At 42.7% G+C, this 15,015-nt stretch overlaps 1 protein-coding gene across 3 annotated transcripts in view; it reads left to right on the top strand.

The window, feature by feature from the left end:
- Positions 1-7,081: 7,081 nt before the first annotated feature.
- The window catches only part of phf1 (PHD finger protein 1), a 66,330-nt gene continuing 58,396 nt past the window's right edge, over positions 7,082-15,015 (top strand). For 2 of the 3 annotated variants that reach the window (XM_061983094.1, XM_061983092.1), the window contains exons 1-2: positions 7,082-8,032; positions 8,127-8,208. In XM_061983094.1, coding sequence (XP_061839078.1) covers positions 7,955-8,032; positions 8,127-8,208 — 160 coding nt within the window. In that variant the 5' untranslated portion in view covers positions 7,082-7,954. The remainder of the gene's footprint in view (positions 8,033-8,126; positions 8,209-15,015) is intronic. The other variant, XM_061983093.1, reaches the window with a different exon arrangement.

The raw sequence follows: 15,015 nt of genomic DNA, 5'->3' as shown, positions 1-15,015 counted from the left end.
TGAGACTCACTGACTTTGGCTAATTTAACATATATCAGAATGCATATTTAATTATTTAATGACCACACACCATACACCCCCCCCTACACATTTCTATTACATATAAGTGTGGAAATTGATGTTCTGTGTACCACGTCCCCCCCCCCCCACACACACCATACCATACCATACCAACTTTAGTTATAAAGCCCTTTAAAAACAAGCATAATTGAAAACAAAGGACTGTACACCACAAAGAAATAGAGGCAAAGTACAGACTAAAAAATAACATTTAAAACAGAAGTAAAAATACACATTTAAAAAGCAAATATAAATTACCCTAAGAACAGTTTGTTAGATAAAAAACTGTTTAAAAGTTAAAAACAGTTCAAAGTCTCATGCTGGGTTAAAAGCCAGTGAATAAAAATGGGTTTTAATAAGGGTCTTAAAAATAGCCAAAGAAGGGGCCTGTCTCACATGGAGAGGGAGATCGTTCCAGAGTTTGGGACCCGCAACAGAGAAGGCTCTGTCCCCTCTGAGCTTGCGCTTTGTTTTGGGTACCTCCAGGATCAGCTGATCAGCTGACCTGAGGGACCGGGTGGGGGCATAGAGATGGAGCAGCTCAGAGAGGTACGGTGGGGCAAGACCACGTAAGGATTTAAAAACAAGTAAGATCATTTTAAAATTAAAAAAAACACAGCAGGCCTAGACAGGAGGAGGACAGAGCGTAGGTACACAGAACATCGGAGGGTCAAATGTGCGAGAAAATGAGAGCAGACAGTGTTGGGAACCGCAGGTGCTGAAACACAAAAGAAGAATCCCTGTGGGATGCAGAAACTGGCAGAGAAATTTTCCGTGCGACATTCATATTGTTGGTACTCGGCCAGCGTTTGTGGGTCTGACGGACCCGTTGCATTTTGTGGCTTTTTAATGCCTCACAATCAAACACTTTTATGTTAAAATACTGAACAGATGTTTATTGGGACAAGGTAAACATCTGTTCAGTATTTTAACATAATAGTGTTTGATTGTGAGGCATTAAAAAGCCACAAAATGCCTCACAAACACTTTTATGTTAAAATACTGAACAGATGTTTATTGGGACAAGGTAAACATCTGTTCAGTATTTTAACATAATAGTGTTTGATTGTGAGGTATTAAAAAGCCACAAAATGCAACGGGTCCGTCAGACCCACAAACGCTGGCTGAGTAACAACAATATGAACATTACACAAGGGTTAATGCAGCTAATGTGTCATTTTTATCGGTGTGTACTCTCATGTTCTATTGCACAAGGCCCCAGGGGGGCCAGATCTGGCCTGCCACATCATTTTATCAAATCATATGAAAGTTATTCATCTTTTCTGACTAAATGTATTATTCTTTCTATTTTGACAGAAACAATTACATGTATTGCATACAATCACCCATATTTATTATGACCGTATTTTTCCGACTGTAAGGCACACTTAAAATCCTTTCATTTTCTCAAAACTCGACAGTGCGCCTCATAACCCGGTGCGCCTAATGTAGGGACTAATTTTGGTTGTGCTTACCGACCTCGAAGCTATTTTATTTGATACAATTTGGTACAATTCTAATGACTGCAAAATCAGAACATATACATATATATATATATATATATATATATATATATATATATATATATATATATATATATATATATATATATATATATATATATATATGTCTTAATAAGGTTATCCAAAAAATAGTGCTCGATACCGTAGTAGAGCGCAATATATGTATGTGTGGGAAAAAAAATCACAAGACTATTTCATCTCTACAGGCCTGTTTCATGAGGGGGTTCCCTCAATCATCAGGAGATTTTAATGGGAGCATTCACATACCATGGTTTATATAGGGCACAGAGTGGGTGGGTACAGGCTGGCGTAGGGGCGTGGTGATTGGCTCATGTGTTGCCTAGGAGGTGTTTCCGTCTGTGGCGGCATGCTGTTACAATTTCGCTGCGCTTGTTGAGGGATGACAGGTCTGGACGGTAAATAATAAACAGTTTCTCTTTCATGAAAGAGAAACTGTTTATTATTTACCGTCCAGACCTGTCATCCCTCAACAAGCGCAGTTTCTCTTTCATGAAAGAGAAACTGTTTATTATTTACCGTCCAGACCTGTCATCCCTCAACAAGCGCAGCGAAATTGTAACAGCATGCCGCCACAGACGGAAACACCTCCTAGGCAACACATGAGCCAATCACCACGCCCCTACGCCAGCCTGTACCCACCCACTCTGTGCCCTATATAAACCATGGTATGTGAATGCTCCCATTAAAATCTCCTGATGATTGAGGGAACCCCCTCATGAAACAGGCCTGTAGAGATGAAATAGTCTTGTGATTTTTTTTCCCACACATACATATATATATATATATATATATATATATATATATATATATATATATATATATATATATATATATATATATATATATATACTGTATATATTTTACAGTGTGTGTAAAGTAATATTCAATTGCATAAGCAATTGTATCATAAAACCCTGAAGTGAACCCCAATACATGAATATTCATGTGTTAGTCACAAGCGGCCCTCTGAGGGCAGCCATAACTGCGATGTGGCCCCTCGGTTAACCATTCTTCTCAACAAAAGAGGGGAAACATAATCTTAGAGGAAAATGCAACTTAAAACATTTGTATGCACGAACAACACTTAAGACCTTTAGCATAGCAGAATGTGGGGTTAAATGATGGAATGGATGAATAAACAATGGACTAATATGATCCACTTTAAGAAACTTTACAAAGTACAAGGAAGAAGAATTATGATCATTATTGACAATAAGATATTCTTCATCTCATTAAGCGAACCATATGAAGAGAACTGTGGTATTTTCTGCTGGATTTACTCTCTATTTTATGCTGCAGCTGTTACATATACTGTAATATTGTACATGGTAATTGTTATATATTGTATATATGATATAAACATATATAATATATCAGTATATATCTTATACTGTACATATATAATATAATTATTACGTATATATGTTATATATTATATTGCTTTTAGTCTATTTTGTACCTGTATTGTCCTTTCCATCTTTTCCATCATTTGTAACTGAGCTACTGTGTGGAACAATTTCCCTTGTGGATCATTAAAGTTTGTCTAAGTCTAAGTATTTGTTATTCATTGATGTAATTTGTGTTTTAAATGGTGAACATATGCGTTAGGAAATGCTACAAAGTGGAAAAAAAGGGGTAGGATTAAACATATTTTGCTTCTTTCTACACCTTTTCGGACATGTTATAAAGAGAAATGTCAAATATTTGAAGCATCATATTGATACGTTGGTTGGTCCTACCCCTCTTCTACCTCATAGCAATTACTAACACATGGTCACTTCCTGTTCTTCATTTGTACATCACTGACATCAATTCATTCCCTTCATAAATAATTATGATTCACATAATGAGATGATTAATATCTTAGTTCCAATAAAGTTCAAGACGTTTGTCATAATTATTAGTTGTACTTTGTAAACACTCGCAGTTTGAACACTTTCTTAATGTGGATCATGTTAGTATTTTGTTTATTCATCCATTCCATCATTTAGTTCCACATGCTGATATGCTAAAGGTGTTAATTGTTGTGCATGCATACAAATGTTTTAAATGAGATTTTCCTCTAAGGTTATATTTCTCCTCTTTAGTTGAGAATAATTGTTGTACATTCTTGGGTAGTTTGCTTTGTTTGTACATCATTTTAGCTGTTTGCAAAAGCATCAAATCATTGAATTTTTATATTTTGAGTTGGAGTTTATTTGGAACATGCATGCATACAAAATGATACATCACAATTTCCAGTTTTTCTCTTCAACATGTTCGAAAAGGAGTAGGAAGAAGCAGACCTTATTTAATCATACCCTTTTTCCTTTACAAAGCAGTTGCTAAAACTTTTGTTCACTTCCTGTTCTCAATTTATTGACAATATACTCCATGAGTAATAACAATAAAAATAAATAAATAATAATTAGTGAAGTAAGTTATATTTCATATGGTGAGATGAGTGAGATTATCTAGAAAATGAATGGATGGATGAAATAAATTCAGAATGTTTATCATGAGTCTTCTTCTTTGTACTTTGTAAACACTTTTAAGTTTGAAGAGTTTCTTGAAGTGGATCATATTAGTACATTGTTTGATTGCTTTGCTTAATCCATTCCATCATTTAATTCCACATACTGATATACTAAAGGTCTTAAGTGTTGTACGTGCGTACACATGTTTTAAAGTATGATTTTCATTCAATAAATACAATGTTTGTATGTTCTCTATATCCAACGTTATTTATTATCCTAATTGATCTTTTTTGTATCACTGTTAGTGAATGAAGTGTACTTTTGTAGTTATTAAAAGTTAAAGTTAAAAGTTAAAGTACCAATGATTGTCACACACACACTAGGTGTGGCGAAATTATTCTCTGCATTTGACCCATCACCCTTGATCACCCCCTGGGAGGTGAGGGGAGCAGTGGGCAGCAGCGGTGGCTGCGCCCGGGAATCATTTTGGTGATTTAACCCCCAATTCCAACCCTTGATGCTGAGTGCCAAGCAGGGAGGTAATGGGTCCCATTTTTATAGTCTTTGGTATGACTCGGCCGGGATTTGAACTCCCAACCTACCGATCTCAGGACGGACACTCTAACCACTAGGCCACTGAGTAGGTATTTCCCCATATTTCTGCACAATAACTCAGATAAGGTAACACTAGCGAGCAGTAGAGAATATGAAGTGATTTTTGGTGCACAACGTATTTTGCTTTGTTCTATAATGAAAAATATTTCTTGCTACTTTTTGTTGTATATTTTTACATGATAATTCCAGTTCATTTTATCATCTAATATTACACCCAAAATGTGATTTATTTACTCTTTCAATGTCTTTTTGTATTTGTGTTTGACTTTCTCTTATACTGTTACCTAATATCATTATTGTCATGTCTGTGATCATGTCTTGTTTAGTTATGTTTGACCGACACCAGCAGATGACATGGCACCCCAAACCATCACTGATGGTGGAAACTTTACACTAGACTTCAGGCAACGTGGATCCTGTGCCTCTCCTGTCTTCCTCCAGACTCTGGGACCTCGATTTCCAAAGGAAATGCAAAATTTGCATGGTTGGGTGATGGTTTGGGGTGCCATGTCATCTGCTGGTGTCGGTCCACTCTGTTTCCTGAGATCCAGGGTCAACGCAGCCGTCTACCAGCAAGTTTTAGAACACTTCATGCTTCCTGCTGCTGACCTGCTCTATGGAGATGGAGATTTCAAGTTCCAACAGGACTTGGCGCCTGCACACAGCGCAAAATCTACCCGTGCCTGGTTTACGGACCATGGTATTTCTGTTCTAAATTGGCCCGCCAACTCCCCTGACCTTAGCCCCATAGAAAATCTGTGGGGTATTGTGAAAAGGAAGATGCAGAATGCCAGACCCAAAAACGCAGAAGAGTTGAAGGCCACTATCAGAGCAACCTGGGCTCTCATAACACCTGAGCAGTGCCAGAAACTCATCGACTCCATGCCACGCCGCATTAACGCAGTAATTGAGGCAAAAGGAGCTCCAACCAAGTATTGAGTATTGTACATGCTCATATTTTTCATTTTCATACTTTTCAGTTGGCCAACATTTCTAAAAATCCCTTTTTTGTATTAGCCTTAAGTAATATTCTAATTTTGTGACACACGGAATTTTGGATTTTCATTTGTTGCCACTTCAAATCATCAAAATTAAATGAAATAAACATTTGAATGCATCAGTCTGTGTGCAATGAATAAATATAATGTACAAGTTACACCTTTTGAATGCAATTACTGAAATATATCAAGTTTTTCAAAATATTCTAATTTACTGGCTTTTACCTGTATATTGACGCTTACATGGGTCTGGTGATAATGTTCCCCTTTAAGTATGATGAATGCTTAAGTCTTCGCCACACTGTCCTTCAGGAGAGTCTCAAAGCCAGGGAAACAAAATTTTTTTTTTTTTTTTTTTTTTTTTTGTGAGTTAGAATATGTTTAGAACTGCAAATAGACATATTATCTTGGTTATTTTCGTCTGAAAAAACCAACGTCAAAATCAGCCCTTTGTAGCAAACATGGCGCCCGTCGTTTAGTCAGCCCATCCCATCCATCCATTTTCTACCGCTTGTCCCATTCGGGGTCGCGGGGGGGTGCTGGAGCCTATCTCAGCTGCATTCGGGCGGAAGGCGGGGTACACCCTGGACAGGCGTTTAGTCAGCCATACTCTCTTTACACGCCACTCTGGACTCAGGCGGTGTTTGCTCGCCCCTTAGTGGTCACACGTGTGCACAGACCAGCATGGAGCGGGCGCCAGGGGCCATTTTGAAGCGTGCACACGCACAACACACTTTGCATGCACGGCCGCCAGGTGGACGGAAACAAACAACAAGAAGAGCACGATAACACACAAGGGCAGAAAATAAGTGGGTAAAGTCTTTAATGGGGATTTTAATTTAAGTCAAGTCTACTTGATATTTTCATCCATGCGGACACCTTTGTTGTCACCATGAATATACAACACTTTGATGGATTTTGGCCTAGTGTGTGAATGTGAGTGTTAATGTTGTATGTTTATCTGTGTTGGCCGTGTTATGAGGTAGCGACTTGTCCAGGGTGTACACCGCCTTCCGCCCGAATGCAGCTGAGATAGGCTCAAGCACCCCCCGCGACCCCCAAAGGGACAAGCGGTAGAAAATGGATGGATGGATGGTTCGATATGTTAAAAAAAGAGGCACGGACATAGAGAGGCGATAAAGGCTAATCATGACGTTAATAAGATTAGGGCAATTACCCCTGTCCAACTTTTAAACCCCTCCCCCACCATCACTTAATTGGCCCGCGCCGGACAAATTAATGACGCGCTTCAACTCGCTAATTGGACGCCTAATTGGCCCTGCACGCGCCACAATTTAAGGTCGTTCACTCCGGGGGGGGGGCGAGGTACGATTCCCCCTCGCCACCCCACCCCCCCATCAGTATCTCCCTCCCATTCCATCTGGGTGTTTTATGTCTGCGTCACAACAAGTCGCTCGGCGGAGAGAGGCAGGGGTGAGGATGAGGATGATGATGATGATGAAGATGGCGTCTCTGGCGGTTTGACACAGGAGATCTCGCAAACAGCCACCGAAAAAAGGCATCCGGAAAAAAAGAAAAGAAAAAGGGATCACCGTGGCGGAGGAAACTTGACACGCACGGAGCGTGGGCTTTTTCTTCTTCTTCCTCTTCCTCCTCCTCTTCATCATCCCCGCTGACGGATTGAGTGACAGGGGCGTGCGTGGCGTGTGCACGCGCACTAACCGCCTTCTCCTGCGCCCTCATCATGCAGCCTGCGTGACCCCCCGACGGAGGGAAGGAGTTCCACTTGACAGCAGGTATAACCCCCCCCCCCCGCCCCCAGCAAATGCCCTTTTACATCCGCAGCCCCCGTGACTGGCGTGTATGCACCACCGGAGCGCAAATATGATGAATGCGGGCGCAAAGTGTATTGCAGCGGTCGTCATGCAGCTGTGTGCGTGCAGCAGTCGTCGTTTGTCTTGGCTCTCGGCTTGTGCGCTCCCTCATCTCTTCTTGCACTGTGATGGTGCTCGATGCTCCTCTTGAAAGAAAGGGAAAAAAAAAAAAACACAAAAAAACGAGGGGGGCGGGAGGAGGAGGCATTAACCCCCCTAAGCAGGAGGAGGAGGAATTTACCCCCCTAAGCAGGAGGAGGAGGAATTTACCCCCCTAAGCAGAAGCAAGAGGCATCCTCCCCCCCTGCCCCGTTGTCCAGCAGTCTTGACATCCCAGCCAGAGCGGAGTTGTAAACACGCCCCCCCCCCCCCCCAACCCCAGCATAAATAAATCGGATTTCCATTTTCCCACCAAAGCGTCGCCGCTGCTCTCCTTCTTCTCCAGGATGGGGGGAGTCAGCGAGGGCGACGACGTGCTGGCAAGATGGAGTGACGGGCTCCTCTACCTGGGCAACGTGAAGAGAGTGAGTGCTTCTTCTTTCTTTTTTTTTTTTTCTTTTTTCCCGCTCATTTCTCTTTAAAGGCTCCTGTCAATCAAACCCCCCCCCCCCACCCCAGGTAGACGGTGTCAAGCAGTGCTGTCTGGTCAGGTTCGAGGACAACTCGGAGTTCTGGGTCCTGAAGAAAGACATCCATTCCTGTGAGTAAAAAGCCACTGCCGGCCTGAATGAGGAGATGGATGTCATTGGTTGGATGAATACTTTCACTTTGTTGGTGCTCCAATTAGGGATGGCCGTACCAAGACTAATGTCTGGATTAGTGTTGTAACGATACCAATATTTTGGTACCGGTACTAATTTTATTTCGGTACTTTTCGGTACTTTTCTAAATAAAGGGCGCCGCAAAAAAAATTGCATTATTGGCTTTATTTTAACAAAAAATCTTAGGGTACATTAAACATATTTTTCTTATTGCAGTTAAGTCCTTAAATAAAATAGTGAATATACTAGACAACTTGTCTTTTAGTGGTAAGTAAGCAAACAAAGGCTCCTAATTAGTCTGCGGACATATGCAGTAACATATTGTGTCATTTATCATTCTATTACCGGTATTTTGTCAACATTATTAAGGACAAGTGGTAGAAAATGAATAATTAATCTACTTGTTCATTTACTGTTAATATCTGCTTACTTTTTCTTTTCATATGTTCTATCTACACTTCTGTTAAAATGTAATAATCACTTATTCTGTTGTTTGATACTTTACATTAGTTTTGGATGACACCAGAAATTTGGGTATCAATCCGATACCAAGTCGTTACAGGATCATACATTGGTCATATTCAAAGTCCTCATGTGTCCAGGGACATATATACTATTTATAAACATAATATATTTGAGAAAAACTAAAGAGGATGTTGTGATGCCAAAAAATATTGACATAATCATGGTAGTATCGACTAGATACGTGCCTGTACTTGGTATCATTACAGTGGATGTTAGGTGTAGATCCACCAATGGTGTTTGTTTACATTGTGATGTCGGTGAGCTACGGTGTGTAGTGAAGCATGTTTAGCTATTCCTCGTCCTGCAGGGATGATACTTGTAAGAAACGTACTTTATTTGTCGCCATGGAGACCAGGATTAGTGATTTAGAAGTAGCCGATGGCGGATGGATGTTAGCTGCTAGCTAGCTATCCATGTCTTAAAGCACCTCTTCCTGAGGGCGTTTCAGTGTTATAACTTCACCTTTATCTTTAGTTTTTAAGCCAAAATGCGTCCATTCTCCCTTTTCTGTCTACACACTGTGTCTGCTTGTAAGTACTCCGTGATTGTGTGGCGCCGAACATGCTCGTCTACTCGTAAACCAGCAATGTCCCGACGTGACTTCGACGCGGGCGCGAGGGGGGTGCGGGACCGGTACTTTTCAGAGACGGTATCGTACCGAAAATACCGGTATACCGTACAACCCTAGTCTGGATTGCAGTTTTCTACTTAGTAAGGGGGTCAGCAACGGCTCCCTGGAGCATTTTTAGAAAAGGATTGAAAATGGAAAAAGATGGGGGGGAAATACAAACAAACGCATGTAAAATCTTCCACTCCTTCTTTGTCTCATTTTTGTACACCAAAGGTTTTATGCTGTGTGTGAATGCACAAAGGTGAACTTTGTTGATATTATTGACTTGTTGGATTGCTAATCAGGTATATTTGGTTAGACTTAGGCCCTGTTTACACTAAGCCGGATAAAGTTATCCAGGGTAAATCCCACCTAACCTTATCCGTGTCCACAAACAACAATGCCACCGTTTAAGACCCCCCGCCCCCCTCCGTCCGCTAGAGATGCGCGGTTTGCGGGCACAACCGCGGAGTCCGCGGATTATCCGCGGATCGGGCGGATGAAATTTAAAAAAATTAGATTTTATCCGCGGGTCGGGTCGGGCGGTTGAAAAAAATAAAAAATAGATTTTAAATAGATTCAGGCGGGTGGCAGTTAAACCAATTCGGAAATATATATACATAGTTAAATGTTGTTACCCACATACGAAAAACGAGCAGGCACCTGCAGCATATGCCACAACAGAAGAAAAAAGAAAAGAAGAGATGGACACTTTTACGGAGCGGAGAAGGGACGCCTCGCCGGGGTCCGGGACCGAGGCCCCTTCCCCCGAGAGGGCCCCACCGGGAGCCGTAGCTGAGGCGATCCGCGAGAAGGGCCCGACGCACGTCCAGGGTCACCACCGCACCGACACCCCGCCTCGTCCGCCTTCGCCGCGGCCGGCGTCACGCGCAGCAGGTAAGCAGCTTACCTGCCCGCCACCCCCGTGGCCGGGGGCTCGTAACAGGGGTCACTCCGCGCGCTCCGCCCGCGCAGCTTACCTGCCCGCCACCTCTGTTGCCGGGGGCGCGTAACAGGGGTCACTCCGCGCGCAGTGCGCTCACGAAAGGGGTGGGGCTCACCCTGGTTGATATAGACAGCAGGACGGTGGCCATGTAAGTCGGAACCCGCTAAGGAGTGTGTAACAACCCACCTGCCGAATCAACTAGCCCTGAAAATGGATGGCGCTGGAGCGTCGGTCCCATACCCGGCCGTCGCCGGCAGCGAGACGCGCTTGGAGGTGCGCTCAGCGCGGCTCCCATTTGATTGCGCACTGGTGTGCGTCTGGGCCGTGACAGCGTGGCACGCGAATGTCTGTGCTGCATTGGATCAGTCTCCTTTCTTTAACAGGCAAAAGCTTTATAACCTCACTAATGCCTTGCATCGTCTATATTAGATATATAACAACGGGCGGGTGCGGGCGGATGCGGTTCTGGTCAAATGTTACATCGGGTGGATGGCGGATGGTTGACGACTTTCTGATGCGGTTGCGGATGAAATAATTGCCTATCCGCGCATCTCTAGCGCACGTCATAGTTACCTTCAGTGTTGCTTTGTGTGCAAGTTCTTAAAATTAACTTATCTGAACAATATCCAGTGGTGTAGTATTTCAATTAACTGGAATCCAGTGTGCTATTGTAGTGAATCACAGCTGAGACATCATAAATTAATCAAATCTTTAAAAAACACGTGAAAATACACAATGTGACAAAGAACATTTTACAACAATCAATCTAGGGATCTAGATATCTGGTCAGGACACAGTCTGCTTTGCCAGTCCAAATGCATTCACCGTTTTCCATAGTCTTCCCTCGACGACCAGGTAATACAAAGCAAAGATTCAAGAAATACAACGGCGCACTTACCCGTGTAAAAAATGATCTGAGGAGGGGAACCTGAAACGATGGTTTAAAGTGGCTGAAACGGGGCTTAGGCTAAATAATTATTCCTTTAAGGGGGTTATCCGGCCTTAGACTTAGACTTCCTTTTATTGTCATTCAAATTTGAACTTTACAGTACAGATAAGAAATAAATGTTGTTGCATTACCTCATTGTAGTGCAGGATAAAAGAGCAATAATGTGCAAATATAAATAAATAGATTACTGTACAGATAAATACATTGCACTTTTGCATATGCATCCACGTATGTTATATTGTCTTTATATTCCAGCGAGTTCATTCGTTTTTGGGGGGAATTGAGGGGGTTATTTTGATGCGTTCAAGAGTTTTATGGCCTGATGCAGTGTTTTTCAACCTTTTTTGAGCCAAGGCACATTTTTTGCGTTGAAAAATCCGGAGGCACACCACCAGCAGAAATGATTAAAAAACGAAACTCAGTTGACGGTAAAGAGTCGTTGTCATAATTATTGGATATGACTTTAAACCATAACCAACCATGCATCAATATAGCTCTTGTCTCAAAGTAGGTGTACTGTCACCACCTGTCACATCACACCCTGACTTATTTCGAGTTTTTTTGCTGTTTTCCTGTGTGTAGTGTTTTAGTTCTTGTCTTGCGCTCCTATTTTGGTGACTTTTTCTCTTTTTTTGGTATTTTCCTGCAGCAGTTTCACGTCTTCCTTTGAGCGATATTTCCCGCATCTACTTTGTTTTAGCAAATAAGAATATTTCGGTTGTTTTTATCCTTCTTTGTGGGGACATTGTTGATTGTCATGTCATGTTCGGATGTACATTGTCTTTGCTCCACAGTAAGTCTTTGCTGTCGTCCAGCATTCTGTTTTTGTTTACTTTGTAGCAAGTTCAGTTTTAGTTTTGTTCTGTATAGCCTTCCCTAAGCTTCAATGCCTTTTCTTAGCGGCACCCAACTTTTATTTATTTTTGGTTAAAGCATTAGACACTAGAGATGCGCGGATAGGCAATTATTTCATCCGCAACCGCATCAGAAAGTCGTCAACCATCCGCCATCCACCCGATCTAACATTTGATCAGAACCGCACCCGCCCGTTGTTATATATCTAATATAGACGATGCAAGGCATTAGTGAGGTTATAAAGCTTTTGCCTGTTAAAGAAAGGAGACTGATCCAATGCAGCACAGACATTCGCGTGCCACGCTGTCACGGCCCAGACGCACACCAGTGCGCAATCATATGGGAGCCGCGCTGAGCGCACCTCCAAGCGCGTCTCGCTGCCGGCGACGGCCGGGTATGGGCCCGACGCTCCAGCGCCATCCATTTTCAGGGCTAGTTGATTCGGCAGGTGGGTTGTTACACACTCCTTAGCGGGTTCCAACTTCCATGGCCACCGTCCTGCTGTCTATATCAACCAGGGTGAGCCCCACCCCTTTCGTGAGCGCACTGCGCGCGGAGTGACCCCTGTTACGCGCCCCCGGCAACAGGGGTGGCGGGCAGGTAAGCTGCGCGGGCGGAGCGCGCGGAGTGACCCCTGTTACGAGCCCCCGGCCACGGGGGTGGCGGGCAGGTAAGCTGCTTACCTGCTGCGCGTGACGCCGGCCGCGGCGAAGGCGGACGAGGCGGGGTGTCGGTGCGGTGGGCGCGGTGGTGACCCTGGACATGCGTCGGGCCCTTCTCGCGGATCGCCTCAGCTACGGCTCCCGGTGGGACCCTCTCGGGGGAAGGGGCCTCGGTCCCGGACCTCTGCGAGGCGTCCCTTCTCCACTCCGTAAAAGTGTCCATCTCTTTTTTTTTTCTTCTTCTGTTGTGGCATATGCAGCAGGTGCCTGCTCGTTTTTCGTATGTGGGTAACAACATTTAACTATGTATATATATTTCCGAATTGGTTTAACTGCCACCCGCCTGAATCTATTTAAAATCTAATTTTTTTTTATTTCAACCGCCCGACCCGACCCGACCCGCGGATAAAATCTAATTTTTTTAAATTTCATCCGCCCGATCCGCGGATAATCCGCGGACTCCGCGGTTGTGCCCGCAAACCGCGCATCTCTATTAGACACCTTTTTTACCTTCACACTACCTCCCGCTGTTTCCGACATCTACAAAGCAATTAACTACCGGCTGCCACCTACTGATATGGAAGAGTATTACACGGTTACTCTGCCGAGCTCTAGATAGCACGGACACTCAACAACAACACATCATTTTCAGACTACAACTACTGGTTTGCAAAAAATATTTTAACCCAAATAGGTGAAATTAGATAATCTTCTACGGCACACCAGACGGTGTTACAGAACCTGGAGGTTCTGCTACGGAGGCTGCGGAGTTTCTCGAGTCCAGCAGTGAAAACAGTCTTTGGTGGGGGTGAGAGGAGTCTCTACAGATTTGCTGAGGCCTGGTCAGGCAGCGGCTTTTTGGTCAGTGTGTCACTGCAAGATAATCAATGCTAACATGCTATTCAGGCTAGCTATGTGTACATATTGCATCATTATGCCTCGTTTGTAGGTATATTTGAGGTCATTAAATATCCTTTACTTTTATCCTCTTTGTATATAAGTTATATTTGCATGTCTCATGACACATTATCTGTACGTAATATTGGCTGCATTTCAGATAGTTGTTTGTGTGCCATGCTGTTCCAGACCACAGCAAACATTACCTAGCTTGCCAAAGATTGTAATAAATCCATTAAAAGCAGACAGCCTGCCGCTTCCTTTAACTTGGACACACACGTCTGTACCTTGGGCCATTATAAGCCACTCATTTCCAGTTATCTCTCCTTCTGAGCAGCCTCTGATTTACGAATGGTTTCCAATGTTGTAAAAATGTGTAGAATAAATATTACATTTCAACATTTCTGTCAACAAAGATTTGCTTCAGCCTGCAACAAATAGTCATTTTAATAGTAGGCTATTATAGCTACTATAGACACTCACATCATGTGTTGTCTTAATTATAACACTTACATAAGACTTTTAAAGTCATTTTGATAGTAGGCTAATATAGACACTTACATCATGTGTTGGCTCCAGTCAGATTTGTTTTTTGTATTTTTGGTCCAATATGGCTCTTTCAATGTGTTGGGTTGCCGACCCCTGACTTAGTGGGACGACTGTAGCCTCATGATGTCCTCTGCAATGGACATTTTTTGTAAGAGTTACACACTCTTACATGTTTACAAATATCCAATGTAGAACAAGCTGGGTTTCCTTTTTTTTTTTTTTTTTTTTTTTGCCTATCATTCACAATCCTTTTGTAAAACAATTTGCATTCAAATTTGTAATAATGGGCTCATTATAGGTGGCTAGCAATGCAGCTAATTAATAAGAGCAATCAATTCTGCCTCCAAGGTAGACCTATTCATCTGGCAGCCCGCCCAAATAGGCTCGATTAAAAAATTAAAACTAGGGTTGGTCATGTATGCAGTACTCCCCGCCACCCCACAGGGGGCCACAAAGAGGCATATGTCACAATGAAGCAGCAGTGGGGTGAGTAGAAGAAGACTACTCATTCAACCCTGAATTTTTTTTAAATCAATTGCAAAAATCGGACTTTTAACAACGACTGGACGACAAAGTTTGAATGCTCTACCCCGAGCAAGTGCTCGAGTCATTGTTTCCCGTCGGACCTTTTTAAGCGACGCACATAATGTTCTAGACAAGCAGCAACAACGATAGAAATCCACACGCGTAAACTTTATCACAACTCTTGGTGAAACATTAGTAAGTAGATATAATTTGTGCATAAATATATTT

The sequence above is a fragment of the Nerophis lumbriciformis genome, linkage group LG21 (genome assembly GCF_033978685.3).
Source record: "Nerophis lumbriciformis linkage group LG21, RoL_Nlum_v2.1, whole genome shotgun sequence".
Lineage (NCBI taxonomy): Eukaryota > Metazoa > Chordata > Actinopteri > Syngnathiformes > Syngnathidae > Nerophis > Nerophis lumbriciformis.
This window is presented reverse-complemented; position numbering and strand designations above follow the sequence as displayed.